This window comes from Ovis aries, chromosome 4 (genome assembly GCF_016772045.2).
Source record: "Ovis aries strain OAR_USU_Benz2616 breed Rambouillet chromosome 4, ARS-UI_Ramb_v3.0, whole genome shotgun sequence".
Taxonomy (NCBI): domain Eukaryota; kingdom Metazoa; phylum Chordata; class Mammalia; order Artiodactyla; family Bovidae; genus Ovis; species Ovis aries.
Genome location: NC_056057.1, coordinates 106413431 through 106439180, shown reverse-complemented (window position 1 = coordinate 106439180; position 25750 = coordinate 106413431). Strand labels below are relative to the sequence as shown.

The 25750-nt window shown below is 41.9% G+C and overlaps 1 protein-coding gene across 5 annotated transcripts in view; it reads right to left on the bottom strand.

Moving 5' to 3' along the window:
* SSBP1 (single stranded DNA binding protein 1) overlaps positions 1–25750 on the bottom strand; it is a 34638-nt gene extending 8888 nt beyond the window's left edge. The window contains exons 1-8 of one of the 5 annotated variants that reach the window (XM_060415167.1): positions 25713–25750; positions 24985–25051; positions 22347–22407; positions 21212–21352; positions 20911–20998; positions 19250–19338; positions 15650–15723; positions 2546–8765 (exon numbers count right to left, since the gene is read on the bottom strand). In XM_060415167.1, coding sequence (XP_060271150.1) covers positions 15680–15723; positions 19250–19338; positions 20911–20998; positions 21212–21352; positions 22347–22407; positions 24985–25008 — 447 coding nt within the window. In that variant the 5' untranslated portion in view covers positions 25009–25051; positions 25713–25750 and the 3' untranslated portion in view covers positions 2546–8765; positions 15650–15679. Of the gene's footprint in view, positions 1–2545; positions 8766–13200; positions 15724–19249; positions 19339–20910; positions 20999–21211; positions 21353–22346; positions 22408–24984; positions 25052–25507 lie in introns of those variants that run through there. The other 4 variants (XM_060415168.1, XM_004008117.6, XM_042248936.2 and 1 more) reach the window with 4 other exon arrangements.

Below are 25750 nucleotides of genomic sequence, written 5' to 3'. Positions count from 1 at the left end.
TTTTGCTGACTGTATAGAGCTTCTCCATCTTTGGCTGCAAAGAATATAATCAATCTGATTTTGGTACTGACCATCTGGTGATGTCCATGCGTAGAGTTTTCTCTTGTGTTCTTGGAAGAGGGTGTTTATTATGACCAGTATGTTCTCTTGGCAAAACTCTGTTAGTCTTTGCCCTGCTTCATTTTGTACTCCAAGGCCAAATTTGCCTGTTACTCCAGGTATCTCTTGACTTTCTACTTTTGCATTCCAGTCCCTTATGATGAAAAGGACATCTTTTTTGGATGTTAGTTCTAGAAGATCTTGTAGGTCTTCATAGAACTGTTCAATTTCAACTTCTTCAACATTACTGGTTTGGGCACAGACTTGGATTAGTGTGATTATTGAATGTTTTGCCTTGGAAACAAACAGAGATCATTCTGTCGTTTTTAAGATTGCACTCAAATACTGCATTTTGGACTCTTTTGTTGACTATGAGGGCTACTCCATTTCTTCTAAGGGATTCTCGCCCACTAGTAGATATAATGGTCATCTGAGTTAAATTCACCCATTCTAGTCCATTTTAATTCACCAATTCCTAAAACATCCAATGTTCACTCTTGCCATCTCCTGTTTGACCACTTCCAATTTGCCTGGCTTCATGCACCTAAGATTCCAGTTTCCTATGCAATATTGTTCTTTATGGCACTGGACTTTACTACCATCACCAGTCACATCCACAGCTGGGTGTTGTTTTCACTTTGGCTCTGTCTCTTCATTCTTTCTGGAGTTATTTCTCCACTGATCTCCTGTAGCATTTTGGGCACCTACCAACCTGGGGAGTTCATCTTTCAGTGTCCTATCTTTTTGCCTTTTCATACTGTTCATGGGGTTCTCAAGGCAAGAATGCTGAAGTGGTTTGCCATTCCCTTCTCCACTGGACCACGTTTTATCAGAACTCTCCACCATGACCCATCCATCTTGGGTGGCCCTACACATCATGGCTCATAGTTTCATTGAGTTAGACAAGGCTGTGGTCCATTTGATCAAATTGGTTAGTTTTCTGTGATTGTGGTTTTCAGTCTGTCTGCCCTCTGATGGAGAAGGATGAGACTTATGGAAGCTTCCTGATGGGAGAGACTGACTGAGGGGGAAACTGGGTCTTGTTCTGATGGGCGGGGCCATGCTCAGTAAATCTTTAGTCCAATTTTCTGTTGATGGGTAAGGCTGTGTTCCCTCCCTGCTATTTACCTGGGGCCAAGCTATGGTGGAAGTAATGAAGAAAATGGCGACCTCCTTCAAAAGGACCTGTGCACTCACTGACACACTCAGTGGCCCCAACCCTGCACCACGCCTCCACCAGAGACTCCTAGACATTCACAGGCAAGTCTGGGTCAGTCTCTTGCGGGGTCACTGATCCTTTCTCCTGGGTTCTAGTGCATACAACGTTCTGTTTGTGCCCTCCCAGAGACTGTTTTCCCAGTCCTGTGTAAGTTCTGGTGGCTCTATGGTGGGGTTAATGGTGACTTCCTCCAAGAGGGCTTATGCCATACCCAGGTCTCCTGCACCCAGAGCCCCTGCCCCAGCAGCAGGTCATTGCTGACCTTCACCCCCACAGGACACACTCAAACACTCAAAAGGCAGGTCTGGCTCAGTCTCTGTGGGGTTTCCCAGTGTGCACAAGGCTTTGTTGGAGCCCTCCAAGTATCTTTGGCGAGTATGGAGTTTGATTCTAAACATGATTTTGTCCCTACAGTCTTGCTGGGGCTTCTCCTTTGCCCTTGAACATGGGGTATCTTTTTTTGGTGGGATACAACATTCTCCTATTGATGGTTGTTCAACAGCAAGTTCTAATTTTGGAGTTCTCACAGGAGAAGATGACCACACATCCTTCTCCTCCACCATCTTGTAATCTAGTTAATAAATCTAATCGAGCACTTAATTAGGATCCTGAAGGCCCACCTTCAAACCTTATATGCATAAATACATTCTGAATGTGGCTAACATGAATAACACAGATAATTTTCCATTTCCACTGCCCCTATCCTGGTGCAGACTTCCACGATCTCTCCTCTAAACTGCTTCATGGCCTCTTAACTCATTTCTCTACTTCTAACCTTTTCCCCCATAATATATTCTCCACACAGCCACAAGAATGATCCTCTGAACATGTAAATTAGATCATTCCACTCCACTACTTAAAACACTTCCCTGGTTTCCCAGTACAACTACACAAACCATAAACTCCTCATACGTTGAGGTCCTTTAATGGACCAGAACCTTGTGGTCTGGAGTCGACAATAAGAAAGTAAAAGAGATAGAGAAAGAGGCTGATATTCCTTGTTTTACGCAGAAAACCAATAAAGCTCTTGACACAGAGCTTGAGTCACTCAAGAAGGCACCGGGCGCCCTCTCGAGGGAGTGAAGGCACAGTGCACCTTCTCGAAAGGGTCTTAGAAGCCTGGGCAGGAGAGTGAGCACGACGGGTTTCTACACTCCAGAGAATTAGCTGGAGAGAGAGAGAGAGAGAGAGAGAAAGAAAGACAGACAGACACGGGGACCCAAGCTCTGATGGAGCAAAGGTATTTTATTCAACATAGTGTGGGTATATGTACTGTCTTACAAGGTAGCTATTTTCAGCAAAGATAAAAATCAAATGTCCAGACTTACAAATTATCATAAGGCAATCCATATCAAAGAGAGAGGGTTGTAAATAACCACTTTTACTGTATGGTTCATAAAAAGGAAGAGGATCGTAAATAGTTACTTATCACCGTATGGAAAAACTAACAAAGGAAATGCATGCATTCCTCAGCCCTGGGAGCGGTTTGCCAACTCCTCTTAATTCCTGAATATTCAGGAATTAATAAGGGACAGAGGATTCATGACAGATCCAACACAGCACACAGGAAGCCTCCTGTTAAATGCTTCCTGACAACATTGTGCATTATACTGAGAACCTCTTCTAAATAACCTTCTGCATTCAACAGAATTCAAAATAAACTGTCTAATACCACATGGTCTGAGTTAAGAAACAGGCTTTACTGGAGTAAGAAGAACCTTCTAGGTAACAACAGAAATGAAAGCCTGGCTCCTCCTCATTCTCCTCGGACTACACCCAGGGATCTGGGCACTGCTAGGTCAGCAGTGGACATATGTATGCCAGAGAGATACCTCATGCTCTCTGTTGGTCTCACTTCTTGCAATCAAAGTGTGAAAGCAATCACCACTAGGAAAATAAGCAGTCTGCTTAATGTCAGAAAAATCTGGATTTAGGAAGCCAGCTACTACAGTGGTCAGGAAGGCCACCAGACCAACACCTGAGGACCTTGATGTTAGTTCCCAGTGTCAGAAGGAGAAAATCATCAATTCTGAGGGAACTGAGCTTATGTGAAATACATAAGTGCTTCATGTAAGTGCAAGAGACTCTCTCTGCCCAGATAATGAGTCGTCCAAGCAACCTAGATTGAACTCCAAGGGTTATTTCTGGACAACCTTCCTCTTTACAGTATAAATTTCCTGTAATAAGAGTGATCGTATATCCCACTCGTCTAGGGCAATCATGGTTATGTAACTGTCACTCCAAGTAACTATTAATAATGCCCCCTTTTGAAGTTTTACTCATTGAACACTCAGGCCCTAAGCTCAGTCCTGGGAATACAGCAGAACTTCAATAAATACATATTGAATAAATAAATTTCCCACAAGTTTGATTACTGTTTTCATCTGAAGCTTTAGATTCATTTTCTAGTACTGGATTCATTCTGTTGGATTTCAGGAAAAATAATGGAAAATAGATGAACTCAAAGTTAAATCTTATTTCTGTATTGCCATTCACTCATCTAACATTTCTTGAGAATCTACTAATGTGACAGGCAGTGTACTAGGTACAGGAATTCATGGACTAGTAAGCAAGAGAGACATATCTACAAGAAAAATGATGTAATGATATGACCACACATATATATGGAATTTAGAAAGATGGCAATGATGACCCTGTATGCGAGACAGCAAAAGAGACACAGATGTATAGAACGGACTTTTGGACTCTGAGGGAGAGGGAGAGGGTGGGATGACGTGGGAGAATGGCATTGAAACATGTATACTATCATGTAAGAAACGAATCGCCAGTCTATGTCCGATGCAGGATACAGGATGCTTGGGGCTGGTGCACGGGGATGATCCAGAGAGATGTTATGGGGAGGGAGGTGGGAGGGGGGTTCATGTTTGGGAACGCATGTACACCTGTGGTGGATTCATGTCAATGTATGGCAAAACCAATACAGTATTGTAAAGTAAAATAAAGTAAAAATAAAAATTTTACAAAAAAAAAAAAAAGACTGCTATTGAGAAAGATTAAAAAAAAAAAAAAGATATGACCAATGCTGTAAGAGATAGATACAAAATATACATGTTTGCACAGACAAGGGAACAAATTTTCCCTGGAATAGTCACAGGCTTGAAAGAAGAGATGACATTTGAGATACATCTCTTAAAACAAATGGGAGTTTCACCTGGCAGGCAAGGTAAAGAAAAGGGAATTCCATGCACCTCAAAAATAGAAGCGATAATGGTGGTGATGATTTATTTGCCAATATATCCACAGACCAATATATAATACATATCAAATAATAGTGGGCTTCCTCAATGGCTCAGTGGGTAAAGAATTTGCCTGCAATGCAGGAGACGTGGGTTCGATCCCTGGGTCAGGAAGATCCCTTGGAGGAAATAGCAACTCACTTCAGTATTCTCGCCTGGAAAATCCCACGGACAGAGGAGCCTGGTAGGCTACAGTCCAAACGGTCTCAAAGAGCTGGGCACGACTGAGCAACTAACCATGCACTTGTAAAATAATAAATATACATAGCACTTAATTATACTCTACAAACTGTTTTAAGGTAACTGGAGTAAGTCATTTAATTTTCAAGACATGAGGTAAGTTCTATTATTGTCCTCATTTTTAAAGAGGATAAAACTAAGGCTCAGAGATTCTCATAGAGCTAGTAGGCAGCACAGCAAGGATTCTGACCCAGGCAGGGCTTCAGAATCCACTGCCTTAACTAAAGATCGCAAAAACCACCTATTGGTGACACCTCAATAAATATAAGGAAAAAAAATAGGGCCTGGAGCAGTAATGTTAGTCAGGGACAAGATCTTAGAGCCCCTTTCTTTTATTTCACACTGCTTCATCTGCTCTGGTTCCTAATGATCCCTATAAACTCCCAAATTATGGGATGTACCTTAAACCAACAGGTGTTTCAGTGAGAAACATCTGGGTCCCATTCTCTGCCTTTAACATTCCTCATTTATCTGTATAACACATTTTATCAATTGGTGATCTGATAAATTGGAAAAATCCCCGAAGACAGCAACCTACGCCACCTGCACCCTTGCCATAGAAATGCTTTAAGCTAATTGTGTGGGTGGCATCTGGCAAACTTCCTGATCTCTCTGATCCTCAGGTTGGAAAGGTGAGGAGGGAGCAGACAGTCAATATGAATGAATCGTTTAAGGACCTGGGTTCTGGAATCAGGCCTAGATCTGAAATCTGAGTGCCACTGCTCTGCTCATTAGTTATATTATCTGAAGCAAATGAATCTTCTTAAACTTCAATGCACTCATCTATAAAACAGGCATACTAGTACCTATTTCATAAAATTGTTACAGTAATTAAATAAGACAGTGAGTATAAAAATGTAAAATGCAAGCTTTTTTTAAAAAAAGAAAAAAAATTTTTTTTTTTTTTTGGCCACACCACATGGCATGTGGGATCGTAGTTCTCCAACCAGGGATTTAACTCAGGCCCCATGCATTGGAAACACAGTCTTAACCACTGAATGGCCAGGGAAATCCATAGGGGTGTTTTTTAAACATTAGCTATTAACAGGGTCACTGCCCTATACACTAACCATACTTGGGATATTTTTATGAAAACTGCTATGTTTACTGTGATATTTAATACATATAAAAATACATGTAACATATATAGGTAAGCTATAAAGCAAACAAAGTAAGTACCCATAATCCCACCATCCAACTTAGGTATCCACAAAGTGTACCGCGGCACGTGTGTGTGCGCTGCTTCTGTCCTACCCCTGTGCCTTGCCCGTTTCCTGTGGAAACTCACCTTGAATTCTGTATTTATCACTCCTTCCCTTTCTGAATAGTTTTATTATATAGGTCCCTATCTATTAAAAATATTGTATACTTGCTTGGTTTTAACCTGTATAAAAATAACATGCTATACAAATATCCCCTGCAACCTGATATTAATGCAGTATATGTTTATAAAGTTATTCTTGTCACGATATAACTGTATCTACCCAGCTGTATGATAATCCACTGTGTGGGCATTTATTTACCCATTCTATGTGGACGAACCTTGGATTGTTTCCAGTTTTGCACTATTACGTATTGTTGCTATGAGCACCTCTGGACTTGTTTCTTAGTCTACACGGTCAAGACTGGTCTATAGAGTCTATCTTAAAGGTAGAATAACTAGGTGAAATGTCAACATTACAAGTTAATGTCAAAATGTTTTCTCAAATGCAAGTTATCTGCCTCAAAAGGTGCCAATTTAATCCCCCCGCTAGTTTCCACGGTCTACAACCTCCTCCTTCACACTCTGTTCTATCAAATGTGCTGAAACTTGCTAGCACGGAGGTCTTAAAATCAGAGTTTATTGAAGTTTCTGGTTTTGCATTTCCTGGATTATTAACGAGATTGACCAGTTTTTCATACATTAGTGGATAATTTATATTTCCTGTTAAGTGCTTCTGTCTTTGACCATTTTTCTTACTAAGCTCTCATTTCCTTGCTTTGTGTTTTTCATATATTCCAGCTATTTTTTGCTCTCTAGGCCTTTCTATATTCCAGACTATTTCAGGTGTATCATTTCAAATATCTTCTCTGCCAGTTTGTGACTTGTCCTTTTGCTTTCTTTGTGGTGATTTCTGGTTTAAAAAGGTTATTTTTAAGATAAATTTATTGCTTGTTTCTATGTTCAAGATTTTATTTTAAAAAACCTAGCCATTGTCCTGTACTTTCTTCTAAAATTTTGTTTTGCCTTTCACTTTTTAAATAACCCAAAAATTGACTTTTGTATAAGATGTAGAGATTCGATTTCATTTTTTTCCTATATGGATAATAAATTTTCCTAGCAACATTTATTGAATAATCTATACTTAATCTAGTGATCTATAATGCCACTTTCACCCTATCATTTCCATATATGCATGGCCTGTTTCTGAGTTCTCTATTCTATACCACTGTTCTATTTGCTTATTTCTGCACCCATAGTATACTTCATTTATTACTTAAAAAATAAAAAAAACCTGTCTTGCCAACTGGCAGAGCAAGCCCCCATCTCACCCTTCCTCTTTAGGAGCATACTGCCTGGTCTCAGACTTTTGCTCAAGAATACATCTTTACTATCAGCTTGTCCAGTTGCCCCCAGAACACTTCTGGGAATTTTTTGATCTGTAAAACATCAACTAGGGGAGAACTGACATCTTTACATTTTGATGCTTCCAATAAACATAACATACCAGTTTGTCTTTTCATGCATTTCAAAAGTTTTATAACATCCTCCAAAGGGACCACATACTTGAGGACACCTTCCATCTTCTGATGCTCTTGTGTATAGGATCTTTTTGAAATTACATTTTCTTGGTTGTTTGCAATTGACTTTCATATACTGATCTTATTTCCAGCAACTCCAAATTACTCATCTATTGATTCCCTTATATACTCTATGGAATCCCAGCATCTGCAACTTTCTTTGCTATCTTAATACTTTTTTCTTTCCCCTTCCTCACTGTGCCAATACAACAGGATTAGTTCCTCATGAGAGCTCTCTTTACCAGCACTCACAAACAAGAGGTCATGTGAGCACACAGTAAGATGGCGGCCACCTCGAAGCCAGGGGCACAAGCCTCACAAGAAACCATGCTGGCACCCTGATCTTAGGACTCCCTGCCTCCATAATGGTGACAAAATAAATGTCCGTTGTTTATGTCACTTTGTCTATAGTACTTTCTTATAGCACCCTCAATTAAGACATTCGATGATGCAATAAAAACTATGGTAAACTCAGGATTCAGTTACTTTTCCTCTGGGAAATCTCACTCCAGATTACTTGGTCTGCTATACTGGCAGGGGAAGTATGAGGGTAGTATTTCTGTTCTTAAGTGCTCCTTTATTTAACAGGGAGTTGTTAAACTAAGGGTCCTCATTAGGGATTCAAGCAAAATTACACAGTATTTATTTGACAGGGTGCTCAGATTCACTCTTTTTAACACTGTTAAGGTTCTATGTAGGTCTTATGTCCCAATCTCCTCCTCGAATTCAGAATAAGACGTTAAGCGAAAAGTCTGGAGGACTGTGTGAGCAGAAGTAAGATTTCACTTCTACTCTCAGTGGAGAGTCATGCAGGAGAAAGGTGAGAGTAATGAGCTGATCACGTGTATGGAGATAAAAGGTTACAAATGCGTGAATTTGTTGATTAGATTTAACTGCAAAGCACAAACAAGTGGCTACAAGGTAGATTTATTTGTGTCGCCAAAAGAAGTCCAGAGTAGACTGTCCGGGACTGGTATGGTGGCTCCATGGTCATCACGGATCCCAGCTTCCTCTTTCTTCCACAGCCCGAAGACCATCTCACGCTTTATGATGGCTACTGGAGATTCAGCCACCACGGCCACATTTTAGGCAAGAAAGAGTCAGACGACAATGAAGAGAAGCACACAGGATGAGCCTCCCGGCAGACTTAGGTCACTGAAGGAACTTTCCTGGAAATGCCAACAGATGACTTCTGCTTACACGCACCCCCCAACCCCCCAGCAATTCTTAACTGCAAAGGAGAATAGGAATGCAGTACTTTTGCTGTTTATACTGTCACCCCCCAAAAGTATGGGTTCCGTAAATGTAGACGGAATAACAGATACTGGGCAGCAAATGCATGCTTCTTCTTTTAAACAATGCGTCTTATTTTCTGTATTTTACCATGTTTTGACATCTTGGGGCCCGGCCACCGCCCCCACCCCACCCCCAAAGTGTAGCTGATTCCTAGAAATAGTAGAGGAGTTGCCCACAAGCGTGCCTTTGATATGCACATCAAGCAGCCCTGAGTTCACAGCCCCCATCAGCCTCCTGAGCTCACAGCCCTCACCACATTATTCCTCTGCCTGAAATTCCCCCACGGCCAGGTACCCGACACCCAGGGACTGACCCATTACCACTGCCTACTGAAATGTATTTGAGCTGACGAACCCTAAACTTGCTCGGCTCCCCTATCCTGTCTCACCCACGCTTCCCCCTTGCTCCCGCTGCCTCCTGACTTACCCTGGCACCTCCCCATGTGAGCACGCTGTGGCCCATGCCCTCCACTCGAGAACTGCAAGTAAGGAGCTCTTCTCTCACAGACAGCTGCCTCTGTCATCATACCATTCCTGATTAAAACCAACCCCATATCGTAAAAACAAGCAGACAACTAGAAATCTTTCCCACAATATGGCTTTCCACATCAGAAAGCTGGAATCCTGGCCACATTTGAAGGTTATCTCACAAAAATCTGCTTGCAATGTGTCTGGAGGGAAGAAAAAAAATGTCACTCTTGCCTCAGCATCTCTTCTGAGCACCAGACTCATTAATCTTCACCCTCCCAAATATAAGCTAGAAAGTCTACAACTAAACAAAACTAAACTCAGTATCTCCATCTTCTCAAATCTGCTCCCACATCCACGTTCACTGTTGTTGCTGCTCAGTAGCTAAGTCATGCCCAACTGTTTGCGACCCCGTGAACTGCGGCACGTGAGGTTCCCCCCGTCCTTCACCATCTCCTGGAGCTTGCTCAAACTCGCGTCCATAGAATCAGTGATGCCATCCAACCATCTCACCCTCTGTTGCCCTCCCCCACCCTGTAGCATACTGGACACCTGACAATCTAGGGGCCTCATCTTCCAGTGTTGCATGCTTCTCCTTTTCATATTGTTGATGGGGCTCTCACACAAATACTGGAGTGGCTAGCCATTCCCTCCTCCAGTGGACCGCACTTTGTCAGAGCTCTCCACTATGATCTGTCCATCCTGGAGGGCCCTACACAGCATGGCTCATAGCTTCAGTGAGTTATGCAGGTCCCTTCGCCACAGCAAGGCTGTAATCCATGAAGGGGGATCTTCAAGGCCCCAGTGCCCATGTTCCTTAGTCTCAAATAAAAATGTCACTATCTCAGCAGCTGCCCAAGCAGAAGCTTCAAAATTTTCTTCTGACTCTTCTCTCACCACCAACACACGCGTTCTGTCACCACTAGATCCTGGGTAGGAGTTACGTGTTCTCTGCATCCTAGCACAGGATCTGGCACACAGTAGGCACACAGATGAATGAGTCCATGTGAATCCCATACAGCCGTCATGTCACCTCTCATCCCCACTCTACTAACCCTTCCCAGGCTTATTCGGTAGCTTCCTAATGACCTCTCTGCTTTCCTCCCTCTAACCCTTCCCCTGTCTGCACAGTTCTTAAAGGATAATTCTGATGAGATGTCCCTGTTGTGAAACCTTCTAAGGCTCCTACTGCCAAAGTTCTCTGCAAGCTTTCAATGCCCTTCGCAGTCTAGCCTCAAACTACTTTTTGTGTTTTCTCTTTGAATGTTTCATAGACCTTTACGTTTCAGGACCTCTGTTCATGCTGCTTTCTGACCTAACTATTCTCTTCTGTGTCTCGCAGGACTGTTTCTACTGTGACTAGGGTATCATACTTGACTACACAGCCTCCTGCTTTCGTCTTCCCCACCCAACCCCCACCATCCTACACCACGAGTTCCTTCAATGCAGGAGCCCTGTTATATTCAGCCTTACGTCCCGGCTGCATGGATGCATGGCATATGACAGGTGCCCACGTGGCTTCTGAGTTTAAAAAGATGCCCAGCTTAATGGGAAATAGCCATAGAAGAGCAACAACAAAACCAAGAAAAAAGAATGACCACAGTGGAACACGTGCTCAGTAATCCACGGGTGTTGACAATACAACCACAAAAAGGTAAAGGACGATAAACTGAAATGCCCTCTAAGGATCCCGAGAGACTCAGTGAGATGGACGTGGTGACTGGAAGAGAAATACACCTCATTTAAAATAAGCGCAACAACAGTAATAACGTCCAGTATGTACTGAGCACTTGATGCAGTTACTATGTGCTATGTAAGTTCCATATATTATTTACTACATTCTTCACAGGAGGGCCATAAAAGTAGGACTACTATTACCCCTGGTTTATTCATAGGAAAACAAAACAACAAAAATCATGGCATGGAACATTAGGAAACTCACCAGAGTTCACTCAGCTGCTCTGACCAAAGCAGAGATTCAAATGCAGGCTCTCTGACTGCACAGCCTTCAGTGAACTATTATGACAGACCACCTTTTTTCCAAGTGACAGGTAGAGGAGAAAAAGAAAGCGTCAAGATGTACACCAATATGGACAAGCAGGACCCTGAGGTTCGAAGCATGGCAGAGAGCTAATAGATGAACAGTAAAGAGAGAATGAGAGGGGACGTCAATGATGCTGGTGCCGGCCAAAAGTCTCACTCTCTAAAAAGCGAGCCTGACAAATTCTTGAACAATCTTCTGGACCATCTCAATACTCAGCAGGAAGGAAACAACTGGAGGAAACAATAAAAGGAGCAGACACCCTGAACTTACTTTAACCAATAAAGAGACACTGCTTGATAAAAAAGAGGAGGAATATGTAAAGATAACCTGGTAGGGAAATTAACTGTGATTTATTTTCCTGTGGGAATCATTAAACTGAAAATGAGAAAGAATACTAAAGAGGTGGTGGTATTTCCCCATCACTCATAATTCTTCCCCAACTAAAGCCTAGAAGGTACGAAATCCTGGTGTGATTCAGATGCACCCTGCATGGGGCTCCAGGCAGAAGTCAGCAGTGGGGTTCTGGTTATTCAAGGTCGACAGGAATGGGAAGGTGGCTACGCTGCGGTGGGCCTAATCACTGTCATTTCTGACTCTTTGTGACCCCATGGACTGTAGCCCACCAGGCTCCTCTGTCCATTCTGTCCGTGGGATTCTCCAGGCAAGAATACTAGAGTGGTTGCCATGCCCTCCTCCAGGGGAATCTTCCCAACCCAGGGATCAAACCCAGGTCTTCCGCACTGCAGGTGGATTCTTTACCGACTGAGCCACCAGGAAAGCCTAAGAATACTGGAGTGGGTAGCCTATCCCTCCTCCAGGGGATCTTCCTGACCCAGGAATCGAACCGGGATCTCCTGCATTGCAGGCGGATTCTTTACCAGCTAAGCTACAGGGAAGCCCCTAAGGAGCCTGTGGGCAGAAAGCAAAATGCAGACCTCACCTATCCAAGTTCAAACCCCAGATGTGCCTCTTACAAGCTGCACTACTTTGACGTTTGTCTTAATCTCTCAATTTCAAGTTTCCTCACCTATAAAATGGGGATAATATGACCTTCTTCTTAGTGTAATAGTTAAATGAGTCAATAGTAAAAAGTACTTAGCTCAGGGCCTGGTGTGCAGCCACTAATATAATACTGTTATCTTGTAAGATAGTTCTCTATAACTCACTGACCTTGTGACGATCTGTTGTTTTCTATGATGATTTGCTTGCTGTTACTCCCACCAATCTTCAGGGCATATAATGCAAACCCTGACAGCAAAACAAGTAAGGTGATCCTGCCCTCATTTGCATGTCAACGTCCCAGGGCAGTCTGACAGAACAACAGGCATTTACAAGGCCCTAAACCATCACTGCACTGGGACGAGCTGGACAGGGGTAAAAGGGCAGTCTGAGTAAAAGACAACCCTGCCCTCAAGAACTGCCCGTTATCTTTTAGGAACAATGAGAAACTACCATTAATTTCCCCTAAATGAGCTACGAAGGGTAGGCTGAAACCCAGGTGGCAATGACAGGTAACCCCCAAAACAGCCACAGAAAAATGTCTCTGATGATTCTGGATGTCTTTGGACAAGTAAGCACCCAGCGATTTTTAAGAAAAGGATGACTCTCTGAGAACTGCACCTCACAGCAAATAGTGGATCTCATATGTGAGAGTCTTTAAAGTCAACCCTTCCAGGCTGTATATACTTAAAAAGAGGAGAATACAAGAAGAAAAGAAAAAAAAGATGACGTGTCTAAGCATGAGGTGGTACTAGCTTAACGTGAATGAGAAAGCCTAGCTTGGAAATAATGGAAAAGTTTTTTTTTTTTCCCCCAAATGTAAACAGCTTTATTTCTTATTATAAAAGTAATACATACTCAATGCTTTAAAAAAAAAAGAATATACAAAAGTGTAAAGCAAATCATACACAATCTTCCCATTCAGAGATCATCAGAACGTTTTGTTTTTTCTCCTTCTAGACTTGAGGTATACATCTATTATCAATTACTTCTTTTCCAAATACGGGATATATTTTCAAACCACACGTGCTGTTCTCCCACACTTCTCCCACACTTAATGATAAATATCATACTCATCATTAAACTAACATGCAATCCCAAAATCAAAGTCACAGAGCAGTCTTCTACAGGTACAGTCCCTGACACTGTAAGACCATGAAATTAAGGAGAGGCAGGACACAAAACTAGAAGACCCCTACGGCCTGTGACTGCTACTGGATTCTCCGTCTCCTCTGAGACCAGCCTGGGAACCTCAGGAGGTTCCTCAGCAGCTGGGGCTGCCTGCAGGGGAGAGCAGAATTGATGCTCCCGCAGGCCCCCAGGTTGTGGACCCCCAGATCTGTAGCATCACATGCACGCTGAGGCCTCCGCCCTGAACACCTAATTCTGAAAGCCCCACTGCCTACCTCAGAGCCTCTCAAGTGAACTTCAGTGGGAGTCTGCAGAAGAGCCCCTCAGCTCACAGGATCTGGAGGACACACTCTCTGGCCCCTGCACCCAGACTCAGAATCACTTGGCCATTAAACTATTTTGTTCACCATGTCCCTTTCCCAAAGCCCAGATTCATCAACCAGTTTAAACAGGAATACTTATATGCATGACCTCTTATAACTTTGAAGGGGCATAAAAGTAGCTTTGCTGAGGACAAGAATAAAAAGTTGCCCGAAAGACAAATTTTATCTACTTTACAATTTTGCTTTAAGGAATGTGGGGTCAAGGAGTACTACAACACTAGATAGTTTTAATGCGAGAATCAAGAGGGCAGATGTAACATGTTGATTAATAGTCCCAGTACAGGAAAAAAGAAAAGAAAAAGGTGGCTGAAAAAAAAAATTTAAATTTAAAGATGGTTGATATGAGGAAACAGTACTTTTCTCCCATATCTTGGCATGAAAAGGATAAACTAAGGAACTCTAATTTTCCTTAGCCAAACTGTAGTATGAGCACAAAAAGCTGATGAAGTGTGCAGAGAATACCTTAAAACAGCCAAGGGCCCAGAAAATAACGTGCGAATGTGGTTCTTGTTTAAGTCCAGCAGGATGTAAGCTACAGTGAGCATGACACTCAGAGGCAGGGGGAGAGGACACACAGGCTGGGACACAAATAACCAGGCTGGGCTAGAGGCAGAGCTGGAGCCTGAGAACAGGGATGCACCGTGTGACCCGACAACCTGCCCAGCAGCAGCCAGCCTCTGTAACATAGCGGCGAATGAGCACGCACACCCGGCAGGGGCTGATGCCAACCTCAAAAAGTGCAAGACGCATTTAAATCACTGAGTTTATTTCATATAATCGTTACTAGTAAATTATTAGTGCTCTGTGGTTTTCACAATCTTATAACGAAAGTGACTGTGTGTACCCAAGGGTACACAGTATGTACAGCAGAAGGCCATGTAGGAAAATTAAAGGGACACATACCTGGGGCGCTAACCTATGGACGCAGTGCCAGAGGTGGCTTAGGGGCTCCCTAAACAGGGAGAGCTCCGCACGAGACTAAACAGACAGAGAGGAGGCGCTTAGAAAGATAGAAAATAGTGAAACCAGAGCCCCTGGATCACCTCCTGGAGACGAACAACTTCATCCCCAGTTGCACTTTAGGTCTTCACCACGGGTAAACTGTTTCATAAATGCTACTAGTAAAACTGTCCAAAAACAAAAGACGGGATTGAGGTAGCTTAGTCTTGAAGCTATTTAGGTTAGATACTAAATGCTGCTCAGCAAACCCCTTCACTTTGGGCTAAAGCTTATTATCCTATTGGGATCATTCACGTGTCAACATTTATTGCCTACTCTGTGCAAAGCACTGGTTAAACAGGCAAGTATACAAAGATATAGCCCTTGCCTTCTGGTCTATAAACCAGATAAGGAAATCAGTATCTACAACCATGGGATAAATGTCTAACATACAGCAATACTCAAAAACACTGTGGTGCTTGACTCAATGCTATAATAGAAGTATGCACAAAAAAGGTGGCGGGGGAGGGGGGGCCTTCCCAAAGGACATTCATCCCTTTGCCATAACATGGATGAACCTAAAAGTTCACAAGTTTGTACACAGAAACCATCTCTAAAGAATAAACAATCAGTGAATACCATTAACAGGCAGGAGCTACCAGAGTTCATGACACAAAAAAGGGAAGGGGAGTGATAGTCACAAAAATGTTATCACTCATTTTATAATGAAGAGGATTTTAATTCTTGTCCTTAGAAACTATAAACACTAGCATGATTTGGAAATGAGACTGTACCAAACACCGGCCAGAGAAGGATCATCCAGTCTACGGCTTCTCTTTCATCTGGTCAGTCAGAAATATAATATTATCTGTAAAGAAGCCAAAGCAGAAATGTTATTTCCAGAACTCTTTTTCCACCACACTTAATCATTCCCTTCTACCACATATACGTATTTTAGTGCTAGTCACCAAAAAAACTTTAGACAAATTCTCAAAATACTAGGTTCCTGCTGAGAAGGGGACGACAGAGGATGAGATGGTTGGATGGCATCACCAACTCGATAGACACGCATTTGAGCAAGCTCCAGGAATCGGTGATGGACGGGAAAGCCCAGTGTGCTGCTGTTCATGGGGCCGCAGAGTCGAATACGACTGAGCAACGGAACTAACTGATGTTCTTAACAGGTATCTATGATAGGCATAATGGAGGTAAAAGCTGGGCTTTTGATGGTTTATCAGTAATTCAGACCTTGTGAGAAAAGGTGGAATACTTCTTGTCTTCCCTGAAGGTAGCAAAGGTCTTCTCAGTAGTAACTTTCTACAAAAGAGCTCGTCACACACTTCGATGCTTGCAACACTCAGATAGAAGCCAGTAAACTAAGGAGCACATCCTAACCCAGAAGAGGATCGTGGCATCACATACCACATGCTGGAAGGAAGAGGGAAGGACGGGGTTCAATATGGCCCCATCAGGACACAGAGATCTATTTGTGTTTTTTAAGTCTGAACACTCATACAGAACAACGGTACTTTTAAATTTCAAAACAAAATGCGTTTTACACATTTAGTCCTGGGAAATTTTCTAGTAATCAATATTTCAGAGGGACATTTTTATCCAAAAACATCAGACATTGCTCCTAAAAGGTTGTCCAGAAACAATTAGTTTAGGACAAGCAAAGGAAAAGCAGCAGTACCTTCTACATAATACTGAAACAATGACATTCTTAAAACTTTACAATTATCCCAAAAACGGTTACTATACAATAACTGAGTATTTGTTCATGACTACAGTCTTCTAAAACTAGAGTATTTTGGTATAGAATGGTTATTTCAGAAGAGATTATCCAAGTTGACATCACTATGTAAAAAGACAAGACTGCCACCTGCTGGTGGTTATTTTTAAGTTACACTGATTTCTAGGAGAAAAAAAAATATAGCCTATAAAACAGATGAGCCAAATTATACTCTATTCCCTTCCATACTAATGGCACTAAAGACCTATTCATTTTACTATTAGCCATAAACCTATGTTAATTGCTTAATCATCCATGCTGGTGAATAATACTGACAAGAAGAAAATGGCAGATAATTTGAAATGTTTCTCTTTAACCTGGTTTATAAAACTTCACACAATTTAAATTTGAGATTTGCCCACACAATAGGTTTACAGTGGAAGATGAAAGTATTAAATGCTTTATAAATATGTCAACTATTTTATTAAAAAGCTTGATTTTCCACTGCTAAAATCACAGGCATAGTTTTATACCATACACAGGTCTGAAAAATAATTTTTTTAAACAGTTAAGATACCTCTGTAAGAATGAGCCAAGGAAGAACAAGGCAAGCAGGAAGTGATTCACTCAAGACACTCAAGAAATACAAAAGCAAACTGGTCAGAAAGAACCTTCTCTTAGGTTTAATAATGAGGGGAGGAAGATACCTATATTGGTTCTCAAGGTCAATATATTTTCAAGAAAGCAGTAAGAAAATATATGCTTATTACTTATAACAAATTATAATTTATCAATAAGGCATAGTAGTTAAGACATGAACTCTGGAACAAGTGCAAAGAGAAAAAGGAAAATCTGTCAGTTAGGAGGCCTAAGTTGTCAGACTTTTAGCCTCCCAAATCTAAATTTTTTTTTCAATGAGACTTGATATATATAAACCATGTAATAAAATGTATAGATTGCTGTTCATAGAACAATCAAAAAAATTTCAATACTATGACATCTAGTAAAAGATAAATTTAATAATGAGTTATTTAATACTAGCTCTGATAACAGCACTATAAAGAGGAATCCATACATTTCCGAGACACCTACTGAAATATTTATGGATGACACAATGTCTCAGATTCACTCAAAATGATCCAGGTGGGGGAAAAGTAGGCTGGGGCATAGATGAAATAGTATTTGCCATCTGTTGATAACTGTTGAAGCTGCATGATGGGAGTTTGTGTTTTTCACTCCTCTCTCCTTTTGTGTATGTTTGACATTTTCCATAATAAAAAATTAACTTTTAAATGTCTAATTTTGGCATATCTCAGGAAGCTCATAAATAGCTCTTCCATCCTCATCTACTGAAGACAATAGTTTCTTGAGTTTTATATCCATAAAAAACAAGTTTAGCAATTAATCCAAAAGACAAAAAATGCATCATCTATCTCATTAAGACACATTTTCAATAAAATGTTACAGCTTTTGTATTTACATATTACAGCTGTTTCAGTCAATTATGTTCTAAAAACAACTGTAATGATAACCTATTCAAGGAGAAACCTAACATTCAGAGTCTCACTATTGCAAAGTTTTTTTAAATATTTTAAAATTTCTATTTATGTATATACTTTTGTTACATTTAACAGAATAAAATAATAAAATATTTTTGACTATATATTATATTAAGATACACTTCTAAGGAGAAAATGGGATTGAAAAACAAGTCCAGAGAAAAGGGAATTATAAACTTTCCAAATGTTGAAGAGCTTGTATCTTTTTAATGATGATGGATACCAAATTGTTATGATATTTAGATCCCTTAATACCTTTAAGAGCAACATAATTTTATATTGAAAAAAACTCTTAATGTCAACTTAAACATGTTCAAAGGGGTATATACTGGTTTCAAAATTCTTGCAGAATTTTCAGAAAAGCTTGAACACTCTCCTCTAGAGGATATCTTCTTAACCTCCTTTAAGCTCTGTGCATCCATTTTTCTATGTTGTTTTGTATTTTGTTTAATGAGAACAATAGGAGTTTAAAACAAAATCATCACGTTAAGTACCAAACAGGCTCTGAATGAAGCTGTACAAATGTCTGATGCCAGTATTAGTGTAACTCTTCTTGGTACATGCTTTTCCATTTAGGCCATATCCTTCAAAGAGGCATCAACAGTGCAATGGATAATTCTAAAGTTACTTGTGAACTAACACTGTGAGTACAGAGATCACTTTCTGAAAGAAGAGATATATATCTAGAAACTTAGAGCAGGCCCACAAACTCCACTCGGGATTCTCCTGGTTAGGTGCCTTACAATCTCGTAAGCATCAGTACTAACAGCCTCAGGTAAGACTAAAGTTGAAACTCCAATACTTTGGCCACCTCATGAGAAGAGTTGACTCACTGGAAAAGACTCTGATCCTGGGAGGGATTGGGGGCAGGAGGAGAAGGGGATGACCGAGGATGAGATGGCTGGATGGCATCACGGACTCGATGGACGTGAGTCTGAGTGAACTCCGGGAGATGATGATGAACAGGGAGGCCTGGTGTGCTGCGATTCATGGGGTCGCAAAGAGTCGGACACGACTGAGCGACTGAACTGAACTGAAGGCTACAACATAGCCAAGCATTCAAAGAAAATAAAAAAGAATAGCTACTATCACAAGAGCCTTACCAGCTATAATTGTTGTTGCTTGTCGTCTCACATTGTTTTTATCCGTATATTCACCATAGTCTACTTTCCCTTCCACATAAATTCGAGACCTGATACAAATAAAATTTACCAGTTTTAGTCTGGAGATTTCAATATGCTTTACAGCAGAGAGTCAGGTCAGAGGAGAGTAATGCGTATACTCTTCAAGGATGAAATAGATAATCACACATACCACTTCTTAACTCAGAATTAAGAGTGCTAAAACAGTCTCCTGATGTTAGGACTCCGCGCCTTCACTGCCTGATCCAGGAACTGAGATCCTGCAAGCCACGAGGCACAGGCAAAGAACAAGAGTACCGAAACAGAAAGTACACGTGGACCTGCCTTGCCACCCTGTGGAAAAAAGGATGTTTTCATCCTTTAGCTGCCTATGGCCCTTATGAAGTTTAAAAAAAAAGTTCCAAATGTGAAGTCAAAAAAAAAAAAAGCAACCTTAAGACCCTGAAAATGAAGAGCATCCTTTAAATCTCTATGATTGATTTCCAACATGTGATTTTTCTATCCCCTTTGACCCTGAATTATCTAACGGGTTTGGCTTTTTTTCACTTATTTTTCAGTTCCTTTCTGCAGTGAGGTTCATGAACTTACTCTCAAATGACCTTAGATTATTAAAATTCAAAATACAAGTTTTCAGCTTAGTATTTCACCCAGAGTTAATTACTAAGGCTATTCTGCACTCTCTAGAAGGATGAACTAGGAGACAAGTGTAACGTCGACTTTAAAGGGTAGAAAATGGCCACAGTGGCACCAATTTCGGAATTTGACAGCACTGATACTGCACAATACAGAAAGTAAGACCAGTAAAATGACTGGGTGCCAAAGGGAACAGTCACACAGATTCATCAGCCAGTAGCTGAAACTGGATACCTTTTCCTTGAAGTGTCCTCTGGTGTGTTTTATGTGTGATATATGTATTTACATACTATACACACACACAATGGAAGTTCATATGAAGAAAAGGTATGCAATTATTGAAAAAAAAGAAATTTTCATTATTGCTAAACTTATGTTTCATGAAATGTTTTATTTCTATAATACATTTCTAAACTCTGACTACAGTTGCTGTTAAACACAAACTTTTGTCCTTCGAAGGATTTGGAAAAGACACTTCTTATACATAATCCAAACATTTTAAAAAGGAATTGCTAAGTTCATATAAAGTTATCAAATATGAATTAACTGCCCTGAATTATCACCAGAATACCTCACTGCGTCAGGCTCCCCACCTCCCAGACCCTCTGTCAAGCCACCACGGGGTGCCAAGGGCAAGACACCCGCCATCGGGGTCGCTGGCCATGGCGGCCTGGGAGCCCCCACGAGCACTGCTGCGCCCGTGACAGGCACACGGCACCCTCTGCCTTCTCTCTCGCCTCATCAGTGCTGTTCAAGTTCACGTCCTACTGTCCTAAGTTCTTAAAAGGCTAAACCATGTTAAAACCTTTAAGCTAGTCACATATGACACTATGCATACAGTATTGAGCACTGAATAAATACCTCTTGAGCTAACCCAAAGTAATGAGTGGTACTTTATAAACAGAAGAGCTACAGAGTCCATGGAAACACGTTCTTAGTTTGTTTGTTTTTTAAACCATTCAACCTGTAAGATCCCTCCTTCAACTCACCCCTTCTTCACGTACTGATACGCCACATCTCTGAGGCCCGGTCGGAACACTGAGATTCTATGCCATGTTGTCTTCTGACTGACATCACCTAAGTCACGAGAATCACAAGGACAGGGAATGTGGTTACAAATGCAAAAGACAACTGCCTAAGGACATCGTGTCCAGCTAAGCCACGCCACGGTTTCTAAGAGACAGGACAAGAGTTAAGGGAGATCCTTTACGAAAGTATTCTTAAAGTATCAATTCACACTAAATAACGTCTAATTACTATAATCCTAAAACCCCAGTCTTTCATACTCACCCATTTGGTAGGTTTCGTTTTCCCCTGATCGCCACATCTCGTTTGTTGCTAGGGAAAATATCGTGACTGGGTTTTTTCCTTCTACCTGTCTCATGACAGGGTCCTGACCTACTCGACCAAGCAACTGCACGCGATTCAGAGCTGAAAAGCAATTCGTAGATAACATAAGACTGACAGAAATGTCCAGAAGAGGAACAGCTACAATCACTACTTCAACTTCAATCTCGGCATCAAGCAAAACCCAAGCACTAGAAGGTCAGGAAACAAGTGTGAGGAGCAAATAAAAAGACGCTCGGAGGGAAAAAAGAGGACTGACAAGAAAGGAGAAAATATCCCTAGAACCCCACAAAACAAGCATTAAGCTCTTTATCTAAATTCTTCTTTTCAGTTCAGTCAGTTCAGTCACTCAGTCGTGTCCAACTCTTTGCAACCCCACGACTGCAGCACACCAGGCTTCCCTCTCCATCATCAACTCCCAGAGCTTGCTCAATCCTCTGTTGTCCCCTTTGCTTCCTGCCTCCAATCTTTCCCAGCACCAGGGTCTTTTCCAATGAGTCAGTTCTTCGCATCAGGTGGCCAAAGTACTGGAGTTTCGGCTTTAGCATCAGTCCTTCCAATGAATATTCAGGACTGATCTCCTTCAGAATGGACTGGTTGGATTTTCTTGCAGTTCAAGGGACTCTCAAGAGTATTCTCCCAACACCACAGTTCAAAAGCATCAATTCATCTTTTAAATACCTTTTAAAAACTTTTTTAAACTGTTTGTATGGTTAAAGGAACAAAATTGAGATCTGAAAATCTTTATAAATACAGGGACTATTTCTGTGAAACCACCACCTTTCACCACATTCACTGCTTCAGCCAACTAGCACACAGCCTTGGATGTCTTAGGTAACCAAAAAGGACCCAAGGAATTTCTTTGGCAGGAAAGTGACAATAAGAGTGGGTAAAAAGTGTATGATAAGGGAAGAAGGACCAGGTTTACAGAAGGCCCCTGCAGCCAAGGACAGAGAGGCAGACATGAACCGAAAGCATGGTGGTTAACAGAGTATAACCCAATGAATGCACCTCTTCTGCAATGTATCTGAGAACATGAGCACATTGCTGTAAAAACCGGAAATCAGCTACTACTTACATCTCTCGAGAACCAAACTGCTAGCTACTTCAGACTCATGTCTTACAAACTGACGAAGTACCTAAAGTGGAACAAAGGAGTAAAATAGCTTTAGTACAGGGGGGAAGGCAAATGCAAACAAAAACCCAGTTCACACCTGGTCACCACCCAGTCAGCAGCCCCTAAGGCACACGCCCACACGAGAGGTGCACCCACCACAGTCCCAGGCACGCACGCATGCTCAGTGGCTTCAGTCATGTCAACTCTATGCAAACGTATGGACTAGAGCCCGCCAGGCTCCTCTGTCCATGGGATTCTCTAGGCAAGAAGACTAGAGTGAGTTTCCATGCCCTCCTCCAGGGGATCTTTCCAACCCAGGGACTGAACCCACATCTCCTGCATCTCCTGCACTGCAGGGAGATTCTTTACTGGGAAAACCCCACAGGGCCAGGAGGACCACACAAACACTTAGGGGCAGCCTCCTGCAGAAGCGCACAGGCACAAAGAAGGCTCGAGGGACTACACCAGAGTCCATTTACAGGTCTTTCCTGATGCTTCCGTGGCAACCTCCTGACATGGTGCTTCTGTGCTTGCACATAAAACGGTAAACAACACGTGTTGGAAAAATCTGTGCTTCTGACAGCCCCAAGAAAAAAATCTAAGATAAACAAACATGGTTCTTTGATTAAGTACAAAAATAAGACTGTTCGAATCAAGTCTATCATAGAAAGACAGTCACTGCCGTGTAACAGTAGCACTCAGTGATAACCAAAGCCATCATTAACTGAAAGGGCTTCCCAGACAGCTCAGGGGTAAAGACTGCCTGCCAATGCAAGAGACAAAGGTTCAATTCCTGGGTCGAGAAGATCCCCTGGAGAACACAATGGCAGCCCACTCCAGTATCTTGTCTGGAAAATTCCATAGACAGAGGAGCTTGGCAAGCTATAGTCCATAGTAGTCCATCATTAGTGAATACTAGGTAAGTGCTTTGCCTCTTATCAATTAATACTCAGAATAAACCTATAAACTATGTAAAATTACTACCACTTTACAGATGACAAAAATGAAGTTCAGAGACAGAGTGAGTAACTTGCCCAAAATCCTACAGGAGAGAAGTGGCAAGTCACAGCTGGAACTCAGGGCCCCAACCCCAAGGCTGCTGGCTTTCCCACTGCCCTTTGCTGCCTGTTTAAGGGCTACTGCCAAGATTTGAGTACATATTCCTGAGAACATCACTGGATTCAGAGAGCTAACCATTATATCAGAGAAACATGTGTCCAGAACTGGCACTGTTAACATACAGCAGGTACCAATTGAAACACCACCCACTCCAGGGGTACTTTTGGCTATGGAATCCCAGCACTATGCTTGGGGGCAGAAGGTGGGTAGAAAAATTAAAATTATGAGTTACCACATAGTAAAGAATCAACCTGCTAACTGGTACCTGTGTCGTGATGCTAGAAATGTACTAACCTGATGCTCAGATGAGCCAGAGCTCACATGTTTTATGGAATAATAATCTGTCCCATGGGGGGCACACAAAAATCAAGACCTACCGGAGAAGCAAAAATAGGGAATGAATTATTTAACTGGGATAATTTTTTGAAACTAAACTTTTAACCCTTTTATATATGGTGTTAAATTTACCTTAATACTGTAGAATTGTGTATTAAGACACGAGTAACTTTTCCAGGTTTCAACACACTAAAAGGTATATATTTTAAAAGTACGTATAAGTTAAAACAGGGATCCAAGAATATAGTGCCAATTCTGCAGCAGAGTGGAGGAGACCTGAACAGGCTCCATTGAGGAAATGACTCTTCCTTAACAAGATGGGAGTTATGAGAGGTGTTATAAAGGAAAATCTATACAACTCGGTGCCCAAATGAGGTAAGCGAGGAAAAGCAGTCTAGGCTGACTCAAGGCTGGCTAGACTGACTGAAGAGATTAGGTGAGGAGCTTGATTGGGTGAAATGAGGAGTTTGGAACATAGTTCATCTGCAGAGTTTCTAAGACTTGACCTGCTCTCCACAGCAGGGAGATGGTGTGGGGGGGGGGGGGGGGGGGGGCAGACTGACAACAAAAGTAGGTGGTCAGAAAACAAACCACCTGATTTAAAAAAAAAAAAAAAGCTGAAACAATTCTCATAGACTTTATTTATTTTTTTTCTCATAGACTTTAGATCAAGGACTTTAAATGCTAACTGCTCTACACGCAAGTAACACGTTTTAAGAACTACTCTCATCATATATGTGAGTAAATTAGAAACGTTTTTGTTTGTTTTTGCTTTAGTAAACACTATTTATTCAAGTGGTAAAGAATCTGCATGCCGGTGCAGAAGATGCCAGAGATGAGGGTTCAATCCCTAGGTCGGGAAGATCCCCTGGAGCAGGAAATGGCCACCTACTCCAGTATTCTTGCCTGGAGAAGCCCAAGGGCAGAGAAGCCTCGTGGGCTACAGTCTATGGGGGTTGCAAAGAGTCAGACACGGCTGAGCTTGCATCTAGCACCAAAATCTGTCCCCAACCCTCATATCAACTAAGTACAATAAGACAGGTGGGTTCAAAGGGCTTCTGCCTCTGCAGGCAAAACCCTACAGAAACGTGATGGCTATGGTTTATAATAACACATCTCAACATTAACATGGAGAAGTGATTACCTGTACTACAGGTCTTCGAAACATAGCTTCTACTCTCTCTTCTTCCAATCTAATCTTTAGTCTTTTCCTGAAGAAAAAGAGATTATATCCTATAGCAAGAACACTGTTTCACTGAAGTCCTAAATTCCTAACGGCATTCAGGGCTTTTACGCAACCAACCTTGAGACCGTAACGTATCACGCCCCTGCACATTAGACAAGGATCCTCTCCCACTCCCCAAAATCTCTCGCACCTTTCTTTTTTTTTGGTCCCCCTTAACTGCCTCTTCTCTCTGATTCTACCCCCATTTCTATTCCACTGTTCTCCCAAATTCCGTTAAACGCAAGTTCCCTTCTGGCAGGGATTTCTGCCTCATTTCTTCACTGTTACACCCAATACTTCTAAAAGAGCTCCTAAGACAAAGAGCTCAGCAAATACTAAAATGTTATCATGGCGCTTCAATCTGGAACGTGCTGCCGCAAAAATTACTGCCTTCAATCCCTTTTGCAAAGAACAAGGCGATCCCTGGGCTTCGCCGTCTCACCGCTGAAATGTGCGGGCGCACTTGCTCAAGGCTGACGCTCCCAATCAACAACGTATAGGGCCTGGGAGATGAGACGAAACCACAGACTCCTCCGCGCGGGAAGAGGAGATCTACACGCCGACAAAGCAACTCCTCCCGACACGCGCACAGCCGTACGCACACCTAACGCAATACTCTGGCCTTCCGCCCTTTCTCCCGCCCTCACCTGAGGCTCTGGCCCGCACAGCCTCCAGGCAGGGAATC